Source organism: Rousettus aegyptiacus, unplaced genomic scaffold (genome assembly GCF_014176215.1).
Source record: "Rousettus aegyptiacus isolate mRouAeg1 unplaced genomic scaffold, mRouAeg1.p scaffold_m13_p_4, whole genome shotgun sequence".
In the NCBI taxonomy this organism is placed as follows: domain Eukaryota; kingdom Metazoa; phylum Chordata; class Mammalia; order Chiroptera; family Pteropodidae; genus Rousettus; species Rousettus aegyptiacus.
This window is the reverse complement of record NW_023416307.1, coordinates 147,981,470-148,003,973: the sequence shown is the minus strand read 5'-3', so window position 1 is coordinate 148,003,973 and position 22,504 is coordinate 147,981,470. Positions and strand designations below refer to the sequence as shown.

Genomic DNA, 22,504 nt, shown 5'->3' with positions numbered 1-22,504 from the left:
TCTCTTTCTCTCTGTCTCTCTCCCTCTCTCTGTGTCTGTTAGGAAAAGATCCATCCATAAATTTCAACAAGTTCTTAAAAGGTAAGGTGGTTCTGAAAGTTTACAAACCACAGATTTAAAACACACTGATTTCAGTCTCCATAATCTAAACTCTAAAAGTGTTAGGTGAAAATTGTGGCACTGGTCTTTGATTTCACGAAGCAACAGCTCCCAAATTTGGCTGTAGATCAGACCCTCAAGCAATCATTTTAAAACACAGACACCACTCTGAGTCAGAATCTCTAAGGGTGAGGCCCAGAAATCTATATTTCAGACACCTCTGGGGAGATTTATTAAGTAGCCAGGTTTGGGAAGCACTGTCCTCCAGAAGATCCAGAGTTCTGCACTGTATTCCTGACCATGTGATACACGACGTGGTAGGAAAAACCTACAATTTAGCCTCAGACGGAGGATTTAATCCCCAGGTCTGACCAACTGTGTAATCTTGTGGAAGTCAACAAAACCGATAAACTAATAAACCTAACTGTAAAGCTCTAAACATTTGTTACTTATTCATGTAATCTGACATCAAGCGAGAGCTCGATTCGCTGGTTGCCAGAATAAGCTTTGCTGCAGAGACTTGATCTGAAGTGTGTCTCGGGACCACCTGGCTGGGGGACATGCTATTTCAGATCTGGTCACACGGAAAGTGGCTTTGCTTCAAGGGGATGTGCCTTGTGAAAAACTGAAACTCTTGTTCAATTTTCTAACTGAAATGACAACCAACTGCTCCTTTTCCCCTCCCTTGATTCTCTCACTTCAAGGCGTAACCTGAAGTTTTTCCGTTAACCCTAGTGCTTGCAGAGTGAACAGCAAGCACTATTGTATTAGCTTGCCTATCATTTGCTTTTCTAGAGTCTGCCGGCAGTTTTCCTAAGGCAGAGCTGACGTCCCTCCAGGGGTAAATGCAAAAGAAGCGATGGTTTTGCCCTTGCTGCCTGCCCACCCCGCTGCACAGAAGGATATTGGAATGATTAAATGTCCCAGTGGAAACAATGCCGATTTTTCATAAGCCTTGAAAAAGTCTTTAAGAATAATTGGTCCATTTTTCCCCTTCCTTTCTCTATCAACTTTTTTCTTATAAGTTGTAAATTTTTGTCTGCCCCTCATTATTTCTTAAATGCTTAAATGCTGAGTACATTTCTATGTAAAGCTCTTCACACAAGCTGATTGACTCATTAATTTTAAGTTTCGAATATAATTTTTCACTACAGAAACCCAAAATTATAACAGAAAATATGCACAGTCCTTCCAGCCGAGAAGATGTAAAATGAGTTGTTTTTAGGCCTTGTCTTGAGCCATACCTGTGTCCGAGTTATTTTTCCCTGGAGTGTCCTCACTCTGTTCTTCAACAGAAAATGCTGATTCTTCCTTGATAGAGCTCCCCAAACATGACACTCTAACGTCTCCCTTGGCTCCTCCTCATGAGTGCTCCCTTTTCTGGGCTCTGCCTAAATGTATCCCAGCAGGGTGCTGAGAGAAGGTCTTGACCTTAGCAGTGACTATGGTTGCTCGCTCTGCGGAGAGCCGTTGGGAGCACAGACGGTGAGCAGGGCAGATGCTGCGGGCAGCCAGCAGCAAAGCGGGCGCATTCGCTGTGTGTCTAACACTGTACCGAGCATTTTACAGATCTTTATATTGCATTTAAACCAAATGTGATCCAATTAGAAAGCTGCAGCCTGAGACTTGATCTCAAGTGAAAACTGCCTCTATTACAGGTCCACAATCCTCGTCCAAACTCTTGGAGCCAGATGTTACTGAATTCAAATTTTTTCATATTTACAAGTTAATATAGCATACTCATTATGCATTAGACCTGCAGCGCATAAGATGAAAATAGAACGAGGCAGCAAAATGTATGAATGTTCATACTTGTGGTCAGCAGAAAGATGGCCCCCACCCCCACCCCAAGACGTCCCGGTCCTAGCACCCAGAACCTGTGACTATCTTACCTTACACAGCAGAAGGGACTTTGCAGATATGGTTAAGGTCAGGATCTTGAAATGCGGAGATTGCCCTGAAATATCCAGGTGAGCCCAATGTAATATTAGAAAGGAGAGAGAGAGCCCAAGAAGATGTGACAAGCAGTGAGCAGAATGATGTGACCACCAACTCAGGAAAGCAGGCAGCCTCCAGAAGCCGGGGAAGGAAACAAGGAAATAGACGCACGAGAGGAACTCAGAGGCCGAAGAAGGAAATCAGCGTTGCTGAGCCGTTTTGTGCTTCTGACTGCCAAAACTATGAGGGCGATAAGTTTGTGTCGTGTTAAGCCGGTGATAAGTTTGTGTTGTGTTAAGCCACTAGGTTTGTTACAGGAGCAACAGGAAACTAATGCCATACGACAGTATTGTATCAGTTTGAGTCAGGTTTTGCCACCACATTATTTTTAAGAAACTTTCAGTTTTCAAAAATGTTTCTACTTTAGAGTCGTGAATCTTTCCTCCCACTCCCATCCTCACTTTGTACATGGGAAAAATAAGGCACAGAAAGGTTAGACAAAATATAGGTGTTAATAGTAACAACCTCATAAGTGCTCTATGATGATTAAAAATAAAATAAAGTATATACGGCACGTCTCAGTAGGTGGCCCATAGGAAATACTCTGTGAATATTAACCATTCCTTCTTCCTTCTTCAGGCTGCATTCTAAGTGACTTTTTTAGTTTTGTTTTCCAGTTGACTAATTCTCTCTTCGTTTATGTATAATCTATTTTTTTACTAGTCTTTCGAATTTGTAGTTTTCATTATTATTATATTTTTTAATCTAAAAATCTCTATGTAGTCCTTTCTAAAAACTGCCTTGTGGGTTTTGATGGTCTCTCGCTCCTTCGTCATGCTTCCTACATCTTCCTCAATGACATTAAATAAATTGAACTTCTTCAGTTCGTACTCTGTTTCTGGTAATTCTAATAGCTACAGTCTGTACATCTCATGGTGGCTGGTTTCCTGTGTGTTATGTAATCTTTGGCTGTGAGTTCGTGTTCCTTGGAAATCGATCTTTGTTTAGAATATGTTCCCCCACAAATGATTTGTGTCTACTACTGCCAGTCGCCTGGGGCACTGCCGTTTCCCCGCCATTGTAACCCAAATTTCGGGCTTGGAGTTTTTCCTGCCACACATGTAGCATAGCACAAGCCTATGGTTCAGTATTCTCAGGGAATCCTTTGTCCTTTTATTTTATTTTATTTATTTTATTCCATCAAGAGCCAAGGAGGCCAACGCAAGAAAGACTTCTTATAATCTCTCTCTGTGGAGCAGGTGCTATCCTAGTCCACGCTCTGAAGGGACTCATCTTGACTTGGTGTCTCCAAGCCGACTACACCCAGGCTCGGTTTCCAGGCTCTGCCTGCTGCCCTTGCATGTGTGAGAGCCACTTAAATTCAGATGTAACCAAGGCGAATGCTGACATCAGCAGTCGCTTTTCCCCCACATTAGAATTTTTTTCATTATTTCTGGCCTCTGAACATTTACCTTGTTTCTTGCCAGCCTAGCAATCCGTTATTTATTTTTGCATTTGATTCAGCAACTTTAGGTGTTTTGTACCAGGAAAGATTCCCAGATATCTGGGTGTTTTTCACTATATTGCCAGGAAGGAAACCTCACTCATTTTTAAGTCACTTTTGAACACTTTATTCGACTAGGAGTTTTCATGTTATTTCAAATCCTTAAAGAGGAGCCACGGTAAATATGGGACTCTGGAATTTAAAGGTCAGTTTGGTGTAAAGTAAAGCCCTTTGACCTCTCGGCAAAGCTTTTGGAATGAAAGGACCTACTGGGCATCCTTGCTCTTCATTGCCCCAGGACCAGCTATAGCGAGAACATTTATAGGATGGCCAGGAGCATGATAGCAAAGCCTTTTATTCCTATGTTTGTTTACTCATTTATTTGCTCACATGTATTTGAGTTATTGACTAGTTTAAACTTTTCGAACAATAAAAATAGTAAAAGGAGTGAAAAACAAGTCTTCCATTCACCCCTTCCCTCCAATTTCACCATTCCCAGAGATAACCACTACAGCAGCTTCTCGGCATGCTTCTAGAGATATTTTTGCATATTTGAGTACAGGGTTTTTTTAGACACATATTAACATGCCCTGTAGTTTGTGCCTTGTTTTTTCCAAGTTTAGCAATGTGTTATAAATGCTCCATATTGATACAACTTATTTTTCTAATGGCTACATGGGTTTCCATCATATGGATAGACTATAACTTGATTGAAACAACCTCCCCCAACTCCCAGTGGAGAGACATTATTAAATGGTAGAAAAAAAAAAAAAAAGGCTGCTGTGAACATTCTGGTACCTATGTCTTCTGACCATGGTAAGTATTTCTCTAGCATGAATTCCTAAAATTGGAATTCCTTAGTCAAGGGGAATGTGCGTATTAATTGTTATGATATCACTAAACTGCCTTGTAAAGAAGTTGAATCAATTTATAGACCCATGAGAATGCTTGCTTCTGAGAGCTCTCTCTTGATCTATTTTGATCAATCAATATATTCTTACTTACTTTCTTAATAAGTTGATAGTTTGTACAGCTGACTGAATTCAACAAGACTCCATGTGAATAAATTCTTTTATCAAAATGTTGTGCATCATATATTATGATGATTACTGAATATAGGAATACCTCTTTATAGATGCATAGTTGGAAAATTGCATTTAAATTATATGTAAATTTAATATTTTATTTCTAAATTACTTTCTGGTTTTGAAGATGCTTTAATTACTTTACTGGTTGACAGTTGATTAGAAATAGATCCTTAGACTTAAACCTAAGCTTCACATACTTCCTCTTCCTCTCTCTACCTCATCTCTGCACGACCTGGATCTCAAAGTATTAAAAATCCAATTATATTTTAAAGCCCTGTCCTTCTTAGCAGTCATCTCCTAGGAGTTTATCATAAGAAAATAATTGGATATGAGTTCTTAAAAATGTTTGCATAAAGGTTTTCATGACAGCTTTATAATAGTAAAAAATTGGAAATTATTATTTGACTAAATGTCTGTAGGAAAGATATTTATACTTTATGGACAGCTATAGACTATAAAACGATGCATCAATTATAAAAAGTAAAAAGATCTATTTGATCTCAGTATCTATACACACATGAAATGGCTTTATTTCTTCTAGTAACTGCTACCATCATAGCCCACTAAGTAGCAGCCTCTCTTAATAATATCCCAGTCCAATCCCATAACCCTTCAGGCAGTTAATCTCGTTTTGTCGGTAAGACTTTATCTTGTTTATTTAAAACTTTAGACTCATTCATTTAAAGCTATTCTCGTATCCCCAGCTTAGTGGTTATAAGAACTTGGTGGCTGTGTGTGTGTGTGTGTGTGTGCGCGCGCGCGTGTGTACTGGGGTTGCCTTCTCTCTCACACACACATCCCCCTCCCTATACCTACCCTTCCAGGGGCGAAGATGAGGGAATGTGAAGAGGAGTCTCCTTACCTGACTACCTGGGATGCGTGGTTTTTGCTGCCCACTTGGTCATCACCACTCACATAGCTTGTGTGCAGACTCGCTACAGACTAGACAGATGGGCAGAGGCCCCAAGAAACCCTGCTGCTGAGGGCCTCGATCACCAGCAGGCCCATAGGCACTGGTAATTCCTTGTTAGACATCCCTCTGCTGTCACCAAGCTGGTGGCCTCCGTCCGCATTTCTCTGACGTTAGCACCTCCTGCCCTTATCATACTATGGTCTCCCATGAGCCAGCAGCACACATTCCATCTACCCCAAACTGGGTCCAGCAATGTGGAAGAGATACTCAGGGACTGGAACTTCAGAGGGACGATCATTGCCCTTCTCCAATGGCTATTCCCCTTTTCCACTTCATTCGCAATCCTTCCCTACCATCGCCCTTCTTATAATCACCTAGAAATTTTATGACCAATTATACTGAGAGCCCCATCTGTAGTTTCGAGGGAGAAAAATCTGACAAGCATCCCTCCCTCAGTCCTCCCTGTCGGGCAGTAAGCGGGGAGAAGTTAGACTATCTTCATAGACACTGCACTCCCCCTAAAAGTAACCTCTTTGTTGTTCCAATGCCCCAAAAATATAAGGCCCACAAAGCCAGTTTCATCCTCTCTAGCTCATGCTAAATTGGGTCTTCTTTGGAATTAGCCCTAAAGAACTTAACAACTTGGAATTAGCCCTAAAGAACTTAACAACTTGGTTCTTAACAGAAGGATGGTATGTAACTTTATGTGCTGATGAGGAAAGACACCCACTGTATATGAAGCAGAAAGACTCAGGTTCCTTAACAACATGCCCAGTATGATCTGAAATATGTACATTTTCATGCATCTAAATGTATAGATACACATAAAAAAAGGCATGGGAGTTTACCTCAAATGTTAATGGTTATAGTTGAGATTATGGGCTGTTCTTGTCTGTCTGTCTGTCTGTCTACCTATCCATCCATACATCCATCTATCCATCCATCCCTTTTTACTGTTCGAATTGTCTACAGAGAGCCAGCAGGGAATGTGGAAGACGCTACATTAATAAGACCAAAGCATTAATCAAAGTGAAAGTCTGTTAGAAACAGGGACATGGACCAAGAGCAGTGCACACAAGCCATCTGCCCCCGCCCCCACCAGCGAAGTAGAAACTTGACCTTTACCCAACAGGGGAAGAAAGTGGAGCAAAAGGCAGCCCACATTATCCGTCTGTTGGAAAGTCCTGTCTACAGCCCTGGGCTCTGTTGAGGAGCCACTTCCTGTGAAGGAGCTTGGCCAGCTGAGGTAAGAAGGGGACCAGCCAATATGTAGAAGAAAGTGGTCAGTAGCCAGATGGCTCCTCACAGTATTTTCAAAGGAGGGAGAGAAGAAAAAGGGCCGAGATCATTCACACACCAGATAATCATTCTCTAAATGATTGATACTTAGCTAAATGCAATTTTTGATGTCAATTCTTCAAAAGTTACCTGACCTTATTTTTTATATAAGACAAACTACATTTCCACATGGTTTTGAAATCCAGAAAGTTCAAGGGAAGGGCAAATACTATCACCAAACCTTCAACTATAATAGCAGGCAGAGATTTAAGCAAATACTTTCCCACTGAAGTATTTCATAAGCCAAAAGTCCAACTATTATGACTGGGTGCAATATTTCCAACCTGTTTCCATGCTCAAAAAAAAAAACCCAATATTTTTTCCAGAGATCCAAATTTAGTGAGACTGCTTTAAGTAAAAACAATCGATGTTAGAATAATTCTGTCCATCACCATGCCAAGTGTTTAAAACATTTCTCACCTCAATTTAAATGTTAACACTAGCATGCTGCTTATTGAAAAATAAAAAATTTTAAATGGTGATGAATGAAGGCTCTGGTGCTTATAATCCCAATGTAGTGGGTTGTCAGGTATAGTAGTCGGCTGAGGCTACCATAACAAAATACTGTAGCCCGGGTGGCTTAAACAACAGAAATGTATTTCCTTACAGTTCTAGGGATTGGAAGTCCAAGATCAAGATACCGTCAGGATTGGTGTCTTGTGAGAGCCCTCGCCTTGAGTGGCAGACAGCCACCTTCTCGCTTTGTGATTACAAGACCTCTTCCTTCTGCACATGGAGAGCGAGCAAGCTCTCAGGTGTCTCTTCTGACAAGGACGCTAATCAGAGCAGATCAGGAACCCACTTTTATGACCTCGCTTAACCTTAATTATTTCCTTACTCCTAATACAGTCCCACTTGGGGGAGGATTTCAACACGAATTGAAGAGGACACATGGACACATAGATTCAGTCCATAACATCTGGTATGTGACCTTAAGAAGTTATTTAATCTGTCCAACCCTCAGTTTCCTTATTTGTAAAGAGAAGCTTGTGCCCAGAGTGGTGTTGTGAAGATTAAATGAGGCAAACTTTGTAAAGCACATTATAGAGTTTCTGGCATATGGGAAGCAATGAAGAAATGTTAGCAATTTAATACCATTATTATTGTGTTATTTATTTTGCTTTTTAAAATAGCTATTTTTATTTAAAAGAGAAAAAATTCAAAACACTTTTCTTAAGGTGGCATCATTTTTTAAACATTTTATTTTACTATTAGTTTCAAGTACACCATACATTAGACAGACACATATATACATAGTTTATAAAACGATCCCCTTAATTGCTCTTGCTCTCCTCTGGCCCTCCACCCAGCCATCACATTAATGCTGACTGCATTCCCTCTGCCATGCTCCCCATTCCTGTGACCATCTATCAACTACCCATTTGTACTTCTTTAACCCTTCGCCCTTTTCTTCCAACACCTCTATGGCCATCACCAGATTGTCCTCCATATTTGTGAGTCTGTTTTTGATTCGTTTGTCCTTTTTGTTCATTAGATGCTGCATATCAGTGAAATCATATGGTATTTATCTTTCTCTGACTTATTCCACTCAGCACAATAACCTCTAGGCCCATCCATGTCATTACAAATGGTAGGATTTTGTTTTTTATTATTGGATGAGTAATATTCCATTGTATATATGAACCATAACTTCTTTATCCAATCATCCGTTGATGGGCATTTAGGTTGCATCCATATCTTGGCTGTTGTAAATTGTGCTGCCATGAACATAGGGGTGCCTAGATCTTTACGAATTATTGTTTCGGTTTTCTTTGGATAAATGCCCCAAAGTGCAATTGCTGGGTCAAAAAGATATATCTACCTTTAATTTTTTGAGAAACCTCCAGACTGTTTTCCATAGTGGCTGTACTAATTTGCAATCCAAGGTGACTTCATTTGTAAGTGGGTCATTTTAGAGCCTTCTGAGGCTTACAAGTTCAGGACCTCACGCCCCATGTTCTTCGGGTGCGCCTTGTGGGGGGCTCAGAAGCAAGTGCAGCCCGGGCCCGAGCAACCAGGTCCTCACCCTCCTGATAGCAGCAGGCCAGCCAGGCTTCTTTCTCAGGGCGTCTCTCTGGTCACTTCAGTAAACTGTCCAATTGCATCGCACCAGCTTCCCAGGTGGGAACCATCAGTGGAAACACCTGACCTGCCTTCCTCAGAGATTTCCTCAAGGTTCCACCCACTGTTTTCATGGTTCAAGTGCAGGGAGGTGGGGTTTAAGGTGTCAAATTCTTTAGTATGTGTGTGTGCGTGTGTGTGCACACGTGTGTGTGTGCATACACACACGTGCAGGTAAGAAACATTGTCAGCTTGCTTATCAAACACCCATTCGGCTGCCTGTGAGTGCCGAGCACTTGACAGACACTAATCTAAAGGTCCTCTCAAAGACTGAAGAAAGTTGGCCACATTTTGGTTCCAGTATTTTAAGACGAAGATATTCTGTTCGTCCTCCAGGAAAGAACTCAGCATTCTCTTTCCACTTGTAGTTGTTTTTTTGTCTTTGTTTTCTTTCCACACACCCCCGCTTTGGTTGTGGTTATTTTACTTGGTTAGAATTTTTTTTTTAAGGGACTGTTTCGTTTTGTCATGTTCTGTCGCAGCCACCCTGGTTCAGACAGGGGTGAGTCACGTCGGAAGCATTGGCTCTCCATCCACAGAGCTTCGAGAGCCAAAACTTCAGGAATGCAGTGTGCTACAGGCCACAGCTATTGCTCAGAATACTCCTCTCCCATCCCGGGGCTAATTTTTATTGTAGGTGCGGTGGGTGCCTTTGATGAGGAAGGGTGATAGGGAGGGAGGGTGTGTGTGCTGCTCCAGAGAAGACGCACTTTGAACCCAGGACATCCCTGTGGGGAGTGGAGGTCCCTGTAGGCCACCAAGCCACCAACAGCCACATAGAGGAGAGGGAGCTTAGCGAAGAAGGGACCAACTGCACATACAAGACTCGTTCCTTGTTAAAAAAATAAAAGACAACATAAGTCAATGTCCAAAGGTGAAGTCTTTCCCAACAGGGCTTCACTGACTCAGGAGTCAGCTTCCTGGATTTGAATCTCAGCTGCAGCATTTATCAGTCCTAGAAAAACAAACAAACGAAACAAGTTCCTTAACCCCTCTGAGATTCTGTGTCCCCATCTGTAAAATGGGGATGATAATAGTACCTACTCACAAGGTTCATGTCGTGGGATTCGAGCAATTTCTGGCATATAGAAAGCCTCAACCAACGTCACTGGCAGTTGAAGAAGCTGTTGCTGTCCGCCAACGTGGAAGAAGCGCTCCAGAGATCTACGTGCCAGTACCAAGACTGCTAAGTACAATGAACACAGCGTGCCCTTCCAAAGAGCAGTCTAGTGAAGGAAGCTGAGGATAAACCAGTTAATTACTATATGAAAGAGCTTGAAATGCAGGGAGGTGGTTGGTAAAGGTGATTTAGAGGTACAGTGGGAGGGTACTTGTTTGGGGAGGGCCACAATGGCTTCCCTAAAGCAACATCTCATTTGAGACCTGAAGGGTTAAGAGTTGACCAATTAAAGAAGGAATTGCAGGGAGGAAGAAGGATAAATGAGAGGGATACATGAGGTCAAGGGAGGGTGTTTTGGGAAATGGGAGGGTGGGGAGGATAAAGAAAGAAATGCCAAAAAGTTGAAGTTTGCATAAGAGCAATGGGTCAAGTACGAGGGACATATGCTATGTAGCCTCGTAGGAAACAGATGTACCCTTGGAAAGTGTCCATTTGTATTTTTAAAAAGGGGTAATTGAGGCCCAGAATGCAGGCTCAATATTACTCCAGGAGATGGCGCCAGAGGTGGAATTAGAAGTGATTCGGGGTCTGTTTGCTGTGGTGTCTTTTATATAGGAGGACAATTAACATGGACTCACAATGTGGTTTTCAGATCAAGGCCCCCTGTGCGCCAGACTAAGAAATTAGTCCCAACACTGCTGGGAGACTCAGGGGAAGGAGAAGATCGAGGAAGGCGGGATCAGGGCGATAATCTTCCACACCTGGCTACCCTTACATATTTGCCATGGAAAATGAAATTCGACATCAAAATTACTCTGACCCGTATTTATTGAGCACTTATCGAGTGCCAAGTGCTTTTGTTATCTATTGCTACACAACAATCTGTCCTAGAACTTCATGGTTTAAAAGAGCCACTTGATGAGCCTTTCATATAGTTCTTAATATTTTTATGTTAAAAGATCAATAATAAAAATTATTTGTCACTGGAGAAAAAGGAGCCACATTATTACATTTTACACTTTTGTAGGTCAGCAATTTGGGTGCTTGACCGGGCAATTCTTTGGTTCTGTTTCATGTGTCATCAATGGAGTTTACTCAATGTACTCAGCTGGTGGCTGGGCTTGTCTGGAGGACCAAGATGGCGTTACTCGTGTCTGGTACCTTGGTGGGAATGATACAGGTCGGGCTTGGCTGGGACTCTTGATTGTACCATGGACACATGGCCTCTCTAACATATACTCTCACAGGGGAGAGAAATGTCTAGATTTTTATTTCTAAAAATGGTTATGCTCTTCCCTCTGCAGATAGGCCCCAGTAAACTTTCCCAAAGTGCCAACATCAAAGTTGCAAGCCACACTGTCATGACGACATTTGGTATATGTGCTACATATCTGGCGGGCCTTCAAATACCAAGAGATTCTTCTACAGATGCAAATATTGCCTACAGGTTCTGTTCAGGTGAGAGGACTGAACATCGGTTATAGCCTCTCCTTCAAGTCTCTAGAAATGAGAAAAAAAATGTGTTTTTGATCCATAATGTTGGAAAACCAGAAGGAGTTTCCTATGGATAAGAAATCTTGAAAAGTCGCTGAAATATAGAAGGCAGTCTAATCAGATTTTAAAAGGAACCCTATAATTAGGCACACGTGGGAATAGGACTCTTGTATAAAAGTGAAGGATACGAGGTAGCATTACTATACTCAAAGCCTGGGGGTACCAGAGAGTGGGAGAGGGGTGGCTCCGAGCACCTGATGGGGAATGAGCTGGAACGCCAGAGTAGGAGCTGTCAGGTCAGTATTCCCTCCTATTCCCTGTCCCCAGTGCCCTTTGCACTAGGCAACAGCAATAGAGGTGCCCACTTCCCTGTAGGAGCAAGGGGTATGAGTCTTTAAACGGAGCCATGACAGTGTCCCAGGGGGTGGCAATACTAAGGAGGAATGAGTAAGGAGGTTCGGCCCCAAGAAAGCCGCCCCTGATGGCAATATGCCTGATTCTCACTCCTCATCCTGGAGGTGGGCTGCCATATACAAAGACCGGCCAACAGGAATCCTCAGGTGGATGATTTCTCAGCTAACAGTCACCAAGCAACTGGAAATCTAGCTCTGTGCAAGAAAGACTTCACCCTTTTACCAAGTGTGGAACTTACACTGAAGGAAGTAGAACTCATAGACCAAGCTGAACTAAACAATTCATATTCTCATGGAGATACAAAATTACCATGTGCCAAACATTATGAATGATTTTTATTTTAAAAATCATTGAAAAAAATTCAACATTAACGGCTGAAGAGAATAGATTGCCAAAAGAGCAAATTTAGAAGTTGTTAAAATCAAGCCGGAGGAATCGTCCAGAATGTAGGTAAGATTTTTAAAATATAAAATAGAAGTTAAGAGATGTGGAATATAAATTGGATGTTACCAAATTCAAATATTCTGTTCTTCAAAGGCATTGTTAGGAGAATGAACATACAAGCCTAAACTTAGGGAAAATCTTTACAAAGCAGAGATTAAGAGACTTATGTCCGATATACACAAAGAACTCACAAAACTCAATAATAGGAAACAACTCAATTAAAAAATATGCAAAGTATTTGAACACTCAACTAAAGAAGATATATACATGGTAAACAAGCACACAAGAACAAACTCTATTATTAGTCGTAAGGGAAATACAAATTAAAACCATAAGAAAATTTGATGCCACTATGTATATGGTAAGATGGAAAAAATTAAAAAGTCTGACCATACCAAGTGCTGGTGGGGAGAAATTAAAACTCTCATATACTGCTGGTGAGGATGTAAAATGGTGTAACTACCTTTGAAAAAATAGTTTAACATTTTCTTTAAAACTTAAACACATATATCTACCATCTGATCTAGCCATTCCACTCTTAAGTACTTACCTAAGAAAATAGAAAGCTTACGTCATATAAAAACTTGACCACGAATGTTCATAGCAACTTTATTTGTAATTGCCCCAAACTGAAAACAACCTAAATGTCTATCTATACATGAACAGATAAACAAATTGTGACATATTGATACAGGAGAATACTACACAGCAATATAAAGGAACAAATTTGTCATAACATGAATGAATCTCAAAATTACTATGCTAAGTGAAAGAAGACAGGCAAAAAAGGATACATATTATATGATTCCATTTATATAAAACTCTCAAAAATGCAACTAATCTATAGTGACAGAAAGCATAAGGAAACCCCTTCTAGTTTTCCAACATTTTTATGGATCAAAAACACATTTCGGGTCACTTCTAGACTGAGCCTGGACTAAGTCAGACATAGTGTCAATGGTTGTCTGAGATCGAGGATGGGAGCCGCAAAAAGGAGGAATCACAAAGGGGCATGAGGAAATTTTAGGGAGTAATGCATATGTTCACGATCTGAATTATAATGACGGCTTCACGGGTATAGACATATGTCAGAACTTATCAAGTTGCATGGTTTAAATATATACAGTTTATTGCGTATCAATGATACCTCGATAGATATATATGTAAATACATATATATCTATCAGTAAGTATGGACATATATGGATATGTATATAAATATATATGTGTGTGTATATATATACACACGCATATACATATACATATACATATACATATACATATACATATACATATACATATACATATACATATACATATCCATGTATGTCCATACATATGCATACGTGTGTGTGCACGTACCAGTGTTTCTCACATCTGTTTGACTATGACTCTTTTTCCCTGCTCGTGTCACCTCAGTTTGCAGAACCATGTCATAGGCGAGACAGACCTAGGACTGATCCGCTGTTATACTGGCTGTGTGACCTTTCAGTAAGCGATTTACAGTTTCAGAGCCTTGGTTTACTCCTCTATAAAATGGCGCTGTGGTCAGGAAAAAGCAGCGAATGTCAAATGCCTGCCACATAGTAGGTTCTTAAAATCTTGAGTCCATTCGCCACCCCAGAAGTAAAAACAGCCATATTTATGATTTCCCCCATTGCATTAACTTTATTTTTAACTAAAGAAACCAGCATTAAGTCATCCAAGGTCCAAGGGGAATGCGGTTGAAATGCTTCGCACTGCCCTGCAGGCCCATCTGCTCTGCATTAGCCAGTCTTCCTCTGTTTATTATTCCTGGTGTTAAATCTCCTCCAATTCTTGTGTGAAAAGTTTGGACACACAATAACGTCTTTATCACATTTTCAAAATCTAGGCCCGTTCTGGAGAGTTTACACCTTTTTCTTGTTGCCATTGTTTTCATGTGGATTCGGATTTCTGAACAAAGCATTTGGAGCACTTTACTGAAAACATTTATGTGTAAGCTGGATGGAGACAAACATCATCAAAGAATGAGAGTGAGATGTCGGAAGAATTAGAACCGCACTGCATGGGCTCCATGTGGTTCACCGGGGCTCAGGCTGGTGGTCAGGAGCCTGGGCTGTTCAGCCCCACCTCTCAGCCTTTCTCCTCTGGGTAGGAATTGAATAATACTGAAAAGATAAATAAACATGTCAATATTAGGGTATAGAATAAGAAACACATATAACTGTGAAAATAAGTATATCACAGTAATAATATTGGTTACCGTTCATTGAGCATTATTTGCATGCCATGCTTCACTAAGTACTAGTTTATTTAAACATCGCAACAAGCCTGTGAGTTACGTATAGAATCAGGGAGGACTCTTTCAGTCACGAGTGGCAGAAAAATTCACCTCAAGCTGATTCATAATACAAAAGAATTTTTAATTGGGTATGTCCATTCAAAATCCAGATTTAGTTCTGGCTTCAAGTGAGACTTGATCCAGTAGCTCCAAAAGATGTCTCCAAAGACTCAGATTCTCTCCCTCTCCTTTCTGCCTTCTTATTGGCTTTCTCTCTGGGCTCCATGCAGTCAGCCCAGAAGTTCCAGGTTTCCCTATGGTGGCAAAATGGCTGCAGCTGTTCCAGACCTCACGTCTTCATACCACATCGCTTAAGGGAACGAGAGAGCAAGCCCTGGCATTCACTCTCTCTCTCATTGGTCCCAAGCGAGTCACGTGTCTGTCCCTGAACAGATCACTGTGGTGGGGGAGGAGAGAAAAGGAGGTGAGAGAAGTTGACTGTACTTAACCTTTGGGGTCGGGGAGTGGCCCATACCCAGGAGCAAGTGGTGTGGCCAATCCCAACCGAAGCCCCAGGCTGAGAAATTGGGAGAGGTGATTTCTCAAGGGAAAACAGAGATGAGGTTGATCAGAAAAGAGAAAATGGATGCTAGGACACACTCAGCAGATGTCCATTCTAGTATTCGTTCACTGATCTAAAATTTTGTCAAATACAGTTTAGGAGCTTGTGCTGTATCAGGGAGTTAAAAAAACCAATCCCTATGGCAAATACTGTTGATGTCCCCTCAGAACAGCCCTTTGACTCACCGATAACTGTGGTAGACAGTTCCTATTCTTCAAGACTGTGCAACTCTCTGCTTCTCCATGGGAGGACTTTTTCTGGCACCGTGGAAGCTTGCCCGGCCCAGGCACAAGGCTGCCTGGATGTGTTTGGGTACACTGGAGGTTTAATACCTTCAGGGCAATCTACAGCCAACAAAGATCATGAGTTGGGGACAAAGAGAGAAACCTCCAGTGTTTCTATCTGTAGACAGGAAATTTCTGAGTCTGGTTTGACAGGGCTTCTCAAAGGCTCTCCAAAGGGCTGAGCCCCAGTTGCCCACAGCAGTCATGGGCTGGTTAATGCAATCTTTACTGGTTTCATTCCCTTCCTCCTCTCTCTTCCAAGACTCCCTCTCTTGTGCCCTTCGGGATCATGTCCCAAATGAACGCTCAGCACCAAAGCCCCTTACTCAGGATCTGCTCCCAGTGGAACCCAAACTCAGACCATCCCCACCTTCAAGGACTTACATTCTGATGGGAGAGGGAGACAGATAAAAAACAAGATCAATGAGCGACGTTAGATGGAGGTGGATGTGATGAAAGTGGGGAAGGAGAGAGTGTCAGGGCGGGTGTGGGTCCGCTGTTTTACACGGGGCTCCGGGAAGGCCTCGAGGAAAAGGGAGCATGTGAGTCCAGACCTGAAGAAGGTATGTCAGTCAGGTCAAGCTCTGCTATGCTAAGTTAACAAGTAACCCCCAGATCATAGCGGCTCAGAGGTTTGTTTCCCACTCAAACTACATGTCCCTTGCAGGTTAGCAGGGGACTTTGCTCCACACGTCTTCCTCTAGTTGCCAGCAGAAGAAACGTTGCTGGTTGTCATGAAGACAGAAAAAGAATCCTGGAAGGTCTCCCACCATCAAGTAAAAGTTCGGCCCTGAACTTTGCTGCTTTGTTCATAACTCATGTCCAGAAGCAGTCATGTGGCTCCGTCAGCCGCAGAAGAGGAAGGAAGTACAAATTTTCCAAGTGTCTAGGTGCGAGAGAGTGGAAAGTCGTTTGAGGACAGACCTAATGATACCACAGTCGTCCTTTCTGATCGCTAAACATTTAGACACAACATACTCGCCCTCTCCCCAAGAGGAAAGTAATGACAATCATGGCAGCAAACTCCAAGTCCATCAGGGGATGACGGGTCTCTGCATCGAGTTTGTTATGGTTTCTCTAGATCAAGAGACCTATGAACTAAAAAGACGAGTTGTCTGAACTCACCAGGCACTACATAACGTCCAGCTTTCAAAGAAAGTTGAAACACTAAATTGAATACTAAAAGGCAAAATACACAATTTGAAGACACAGGATAAGCATCAGAACCGGACTCAAATATGGCATGGATGTTAAAATGATCAGGTCAGGAGTTTAAAATAACTATGATTAATATGCTAAGAGCTCTAATGGCAAAAAGGAGACAACTACAGATGGGTAATAAAAGCGGAGAAAATTAAGGGAAAAAATGGTAAAGACCAAAAATAATATAACAGAAATGAAGAATGTTTTTGATGGGCTTATTAGCAGACTGGACATAAACCGAGGAAAGACTCTCTGACCTTGAGGCTACATCCATAGAAACTTCCAAAACTGAAAAGTGAAGAGAAAAAAAAAAAGATTGAAAAAAATGGAACAGAATACCCACGGACTGTGGGACGACTCCAAAATGTGTAATTTACACATAATGGGACTACTGGAAGTAGAAGAGAGAAGAAAGAAACAGAAGGAATATTTAAAGCAATAATGACTGAGAGGTTACTCCAAATTAATGTCAGACACTAAAGCTCAGAGGTCACTAGTGAAACGGGATAAATTCCACCTCTCCCCCGCCCTCGCCCCCCCCCCAAAAAAAAACCCTGTAGTTAGGCATATCATATTCAAACTGCAGAAAATCAAAGTTAAATAAACAAAGGAATCCACTATCATGGCTGGAGACTTCAACACTCTATCAGAAATGAATAGACCCAGTGGGCAGAAAATCAGTGAAGACACAGCTGAACTCCATCCACAGCACCAAGAAGCCGATTCCAAAAGGGCACAACAGAGCAGGCTGGTCTGCAGCAGTCCTGAACCCCTGAGCAGCTACTGCAAGGGGCTCCCACCTGGAGGTGCAGAAAGCTCCATGACGAGGCCCCAGGTCTGCTCCCTGGAAGGGGCTCCCCAGTATTGTATTTTGGGCCCTTGCATCCATGCTGTGGGAGCTTCTTCCTTCTCCATTATCCTCCTTGGCCATATCAGGATTGGGCACTGGAGAACAGCCCCCCCCCCCCACCCAGGGGGCTGCCCTGGAACACGAACCCTGTGTAACTTCTCAGATTCTCTCCTTCAACCACAGCTCCAGGAATCGACGCTGAAGCTATCCTTCCAAAGTCTGTAGCAACACAGACACAAGATCATTCATGGCAGCCTCGTTTGTAATGGTAAAGACTCCAGACAACTCAAATGTTTGGGGGGAGGGGGGCGGTCTGCTTGCACAAAGTACATTCATCAAATGAAATTCTGATGTGGCTGTAATAAGAATGAACAAGTTCTCGGTGAACCAAAGTGATCTCCAGAATATATTAAGCGAAAAAAAAAGCAAGATCTGGAACAATCCATAAAGGATGCCAACTTTTGTGTAAGAAAAGGGGGGAAAATAAATATATTTGCTTATTTTTTTTGCCAAAAGCAGCATTGAAAAATGGCATAGAGAATATAGAGAGGGAGGGAGACTTCTCTCAAGATACCTTTTTAATATTGTCTTAACCTTGAAGTACATAAATGCTCTATCTATTCAAAAATAAAGTTAAATCATCGAGGGGAAAAAATGCAGTCCCCACAGCTGAAGCTGGAGCTACGAGGATTCACCGGCCATTGGATGTGGCGTGCAAGAAAGAGAGGCATGCAGACAAGACCCTGAGGAGATGACATTACCTTTAGCTGATCAGGGGTGACAGTGGGGGGAGAAGTTTTGGGAGGAGTAGCAGGATCCCGCCCAGGACGTGCTAAGTTCGAGATGCCAATTAGACACCGAGTGGAGATGCTGAACGGGCGGTTGGGTGAGCCTGGGGGCCGAGGAAGGAGTCTGGCTGCGGATCCAAACGTGAACGTCGTTGGCATGAATGTAGCTGGTGTTTGAAGCCCTGAGACAGGATGAGATCACCAAAGGGATGTAGATAAGAACGAAGAAAGGAAGAAACGCTTGGAGCCTAAACCTGAGGGCCCTAAGTTGTCGACGGTTAGAAAAATGAGGATGCACCAGCCAGTGAGGCTGGAGGAGACGGTGGGAGCGGGGTGCCCCGGAAGCCGAAGGGGCAGGGTTTCTCAGAGGAGGAAGTGACCACTCTGCAAGTCAGAGAGAGAGAGAGACCTAGAGCGACCACCGGACTTAGCGACTGCCCTGGCGAGAGCGCTTTCCGAGGAGGGGAGAGCGGTCCTGACCGGAGATGCTTTAAGGGAGGATGGAAGGAAACCTACTGGGGATAGCGAGTATAGTTATCGCTTTATAAGAGTTCTCTGAAGAGGAGGTGAGAAATGGAGTGGCAGGTGGAGGGGACCACGGGATCCAGGCAGCATTACGTTTTAAGGTAGGAGCCACAGAGCACGTCTGCTTGCTGATGGTGAGGACCCAGCACAGAGAGAGAGAGAGAGAGAGAGAGAGAGAGACTGGCGATGCTGAGAGAGAAGGGTCACTATCTAATTTATAACGTGAGGGAAATGACACTTTGGGAAGCAGTTAGTGGAGGCTGGAACGGTGACTTGCTGAGGTCACCAGGCTGGATGTGACCTCACCTCCAACGCCACCGCGTGCCACAGGGAGCACAGCAGGACGCTGGCTCTGCCCATAAATGGCCACAGACCTGCAAGCAGCCTCCGCCCCAGCCGCCGTGGAGTCTGGCTGCCTCAGAGGGACAATAAAAGCGAAACCGCCTCCATTAATCAGGGCACGGGATTAGATATGAATGGCTGAAGCTCTGCCAGCAACTCTGGCCTGACAGCTGACTGGGAACATCAGGAGACCCTTGAGCACGAACATGCCTCTGAGAGCTTCCACGAGCCTATCTGAGAGGGCGGTCACATAGCTCACACGCACAGCCATCGAGCCCAAGGGCAGAGGGCAGAGGGCCCCTCAGACCCACTGTTAGGTCCAGGAGGGCCCTATCCCTAGCCCCGTAGTGTGGGAAGCAGACTGCTCCCTTACCTTTGTGTGGGAACCAGACCTTGCAATGCCTGGGTTGGCAACGCGACGTGCTCACCTCCCGTTTCCTGGACTTTCCTCCCTTCCCAGTCAATTCACCCACCCGAAATAGTCCCACCAAAAAAGCCTGCCTCAAGCCCCATAGAAGTTTCTAGTCCCCTTGCATTCGGGGCTGACATCTTCGGCTCAGCTTGGCTGCCACTCTACTACAATAAACCCTGCTTAACCCCTTCGGCCTCATGTGTTCCTCCTGGGCGAACCTAACACCCAGCACTTCTGGAAACCAGAGTGGCAGGCCGAGACCCTGCACAGCGCAGAGCACGTGCTGGCCCGTGGCTGAAGGAACGTCTCTCCCCTCTCTTGCTCACAGCTGTGGGAAGTATCCATAGACCCGCTGTGGTACAGTTTGTAAAGATGGCCCGGCGTCCTGCCTACACCAGCACCCCTTCATAATGTGACTCTGCAACGCCTCCCATGAAGAAAGTGGAGTCTCTGTTCCCAGTGCTCGAGTCTGGCCTGGACTTGTGAGTTGCTTCAACTGACGGGATGCGGCGGAAGCCGTGGAGTGCGGGATCGGAGCCAAGGCCTCTCAAAGCCCTGCGTGCTCTCACTTGCCCTCTCAGCACCTTGCCGGGCTGCCATGTGAACGAGCCCACACTGGCCTGCTGGGCTCTTGGGGACCACGCAGATCCGAGACCCATCATCCCGGCCCCTGGACCGGCCAGTCTCATGAGTGAGCCCAGCTGAGTTCTGAAGAACCACCCGGATGATCCCAGACCAAATGGCCAGCCCACAGAGTTGTAAGCTCAATAAGTGGTTGCTAATTTAAGCAAACACTAACTTATACATCCGACTAATCAGTCCACAGGTGACCAAGTAGAATTCAGTCACTATTATTTACAACCGATTTTGTGAAGAGTTATTCAATGAGACTTTAAACCTCAGTTTCTGGCATTGGCACAAGAGAGTATGGGTTGAGGCCAGGCACGGGAATGAAAAGCAAAGCCCCGAGGAGAGGACTGGCAAGGGTGGGAGTGTGCCCAGGGGTGCGCGTGCAGGCTTGCATGCCTGGGCAGCCCTCTATGCCGCAGCCAGAGTCACACCCACAACACCATGCTTCTGCCCGCCGGCCCTTGCACACACAGATCAGGCCTCGGGCAAAAGCTCCCTGGAGCTCACACAACCAGTGAACCCAATTACTCTTCCTCAAGAGGTCACAAGCCCCTTATGCACCAGGGTAAAGCCTGCGAGGTCTGCCTTCATCCACGGGGACACACGGCAAGCATGGGCACTTCCCGCTTCGGCACAGAAGGCATTTCAAGGCTGTGGACCAAGGAGGAGGGCGTGGAACTCAACGTGGCTCCCCTACGTGTTGGGGAACAGGCTGAGTTATTTATCCAACATCATTCTCGGCTTCTCCCCTACTAAAAGAGCATCCATATATTTGGAGTGGAAATGTGCTCAACTGAAAGACTACATATCCCAGCCTCCCCTGCAGTGATGGTGATCATTCATTCATTCCTGAAGGACTTACTGAACACCTAAGTCCTGGAAACTCAGTTTTGGGAGAATTGTGGGTTCTGGCAATACCCCAGTAAACAAAACAGACTAAGTCCTTGCCCCCACCCCCACAGTCTGGCAAGGAGAGGTGACAATAAAGAAATGCCCAAGAAAAAAAATCTAGAGAGAGTGTATCGTCTGGAGATGCCTGCATTGAAAGCACATACAGCAGAGTGAGAGAGAATTTGTCTAGCAGGAGTGGGAACATTGTTTTTTGTAAGATACTCAAAGACGGCCTCTCTGAAAATGTCAGGTTCGAGCAGACCAGACAAAGATGAGGAAAGCACAGCAGGTCATACCCAGTGGACGAGCATTTCAGCTGCAGGGAACAGCGAATGCAAAGGCCCTGAGGCAGGAACGTGCCTCAGGGGAAAACAGGGAGGGCAGCAAGGCCCAGGCAAGCAGCAGACCGCTAAGAAGTCACAGCGGCGAGCGGACGGGGCTCTGTGCCCACTGAAAGGACGCTCTTCCTGGAGTGGGATGTGCTCCACTGGGGGACAGAAAGAGGGAAATCGTCTGACTTCTGTTTTAGAAGGATCGCTCTGGCTACCATCTTGAAAAAAAGATCTTAGAGGCCAAAAGCAGAAACAGGAGATAGTACAGGAGGCCCTGTTATAATTCATCTAAAAAAAAAAAAAGATGATGATGGCTTGGATCAGAGTAATGGCAGTGGAGGTTGCAAAAAGTAGTTGGAGTCCAGACACGTTTTGAAAGTGGAGACGACAGGATTTGCTGATGGATCGAAATCTGCGGCATGTGTCACTCAAAGGTGGTGGCATGGTTTCGGCCTGAGCAATTAGAAGGATGGAGTTTCCACTCACCAAAAAGGCAAAGACTACAAGAGGGAATGGGGTTTGGAAAGATGATTAAGAACTTAGTGACAGATGTGCTAAGTTTGAGATGCCCACTAGACATCTGTCAGGGACTGAACAGTATCCCCTCCAAGTTCATGTGCTGAAGCCCTAACTAACTCCCAGAGTGAATGCATTTGGAAACAGGGCCTGCACGGAGGTAATAAGGTTAAATGAGATCATAAGGATAGAGTCCGATGTTCTTAAATGGAGAGCAAGAGAGACCAGAGCTCTCTCTCTCCCCACACGGGCACAGAGAGACGGTCATGTGGACATAGTGAGAAGGCGGCCCTCTGCGAGGCAAGGAGAGAGACCTCAGGAGACGCCAGACCTGCCGATACCTTGACCTTGGAGGGCCGGCCTCCAAAACTGTA

The 22,504-nt window shown here is 44.0% G+C and overlaps 1 protein-coding gene across 1 annotated transcript; it reads right to left on the bottom strand.

The window, feature by feature from the left end:
- Window positions 1-13,823: 13,823 nt before the first annotated feature.
- Window positions 13,824-17,346, bottom strand: CUNH3orf35 (chromosome unknown C3orf35 homolog). Its single transcript, XM_036219875.1, is given in 3 exon segments — window positions 13,824-14,186; window positions 14,189-14,622; window positions 15,543-17,346. Coding segments are annotated over 2 exon segments (378 nt in total). The 5' UTR covers window positions 14,421-14,622; window positions 15,543-17,346; the 3' UTR covers window positions 13,824-14,040.
- Window positions 17,347-22,504: the final 5,158 nt, after the last annotated feature.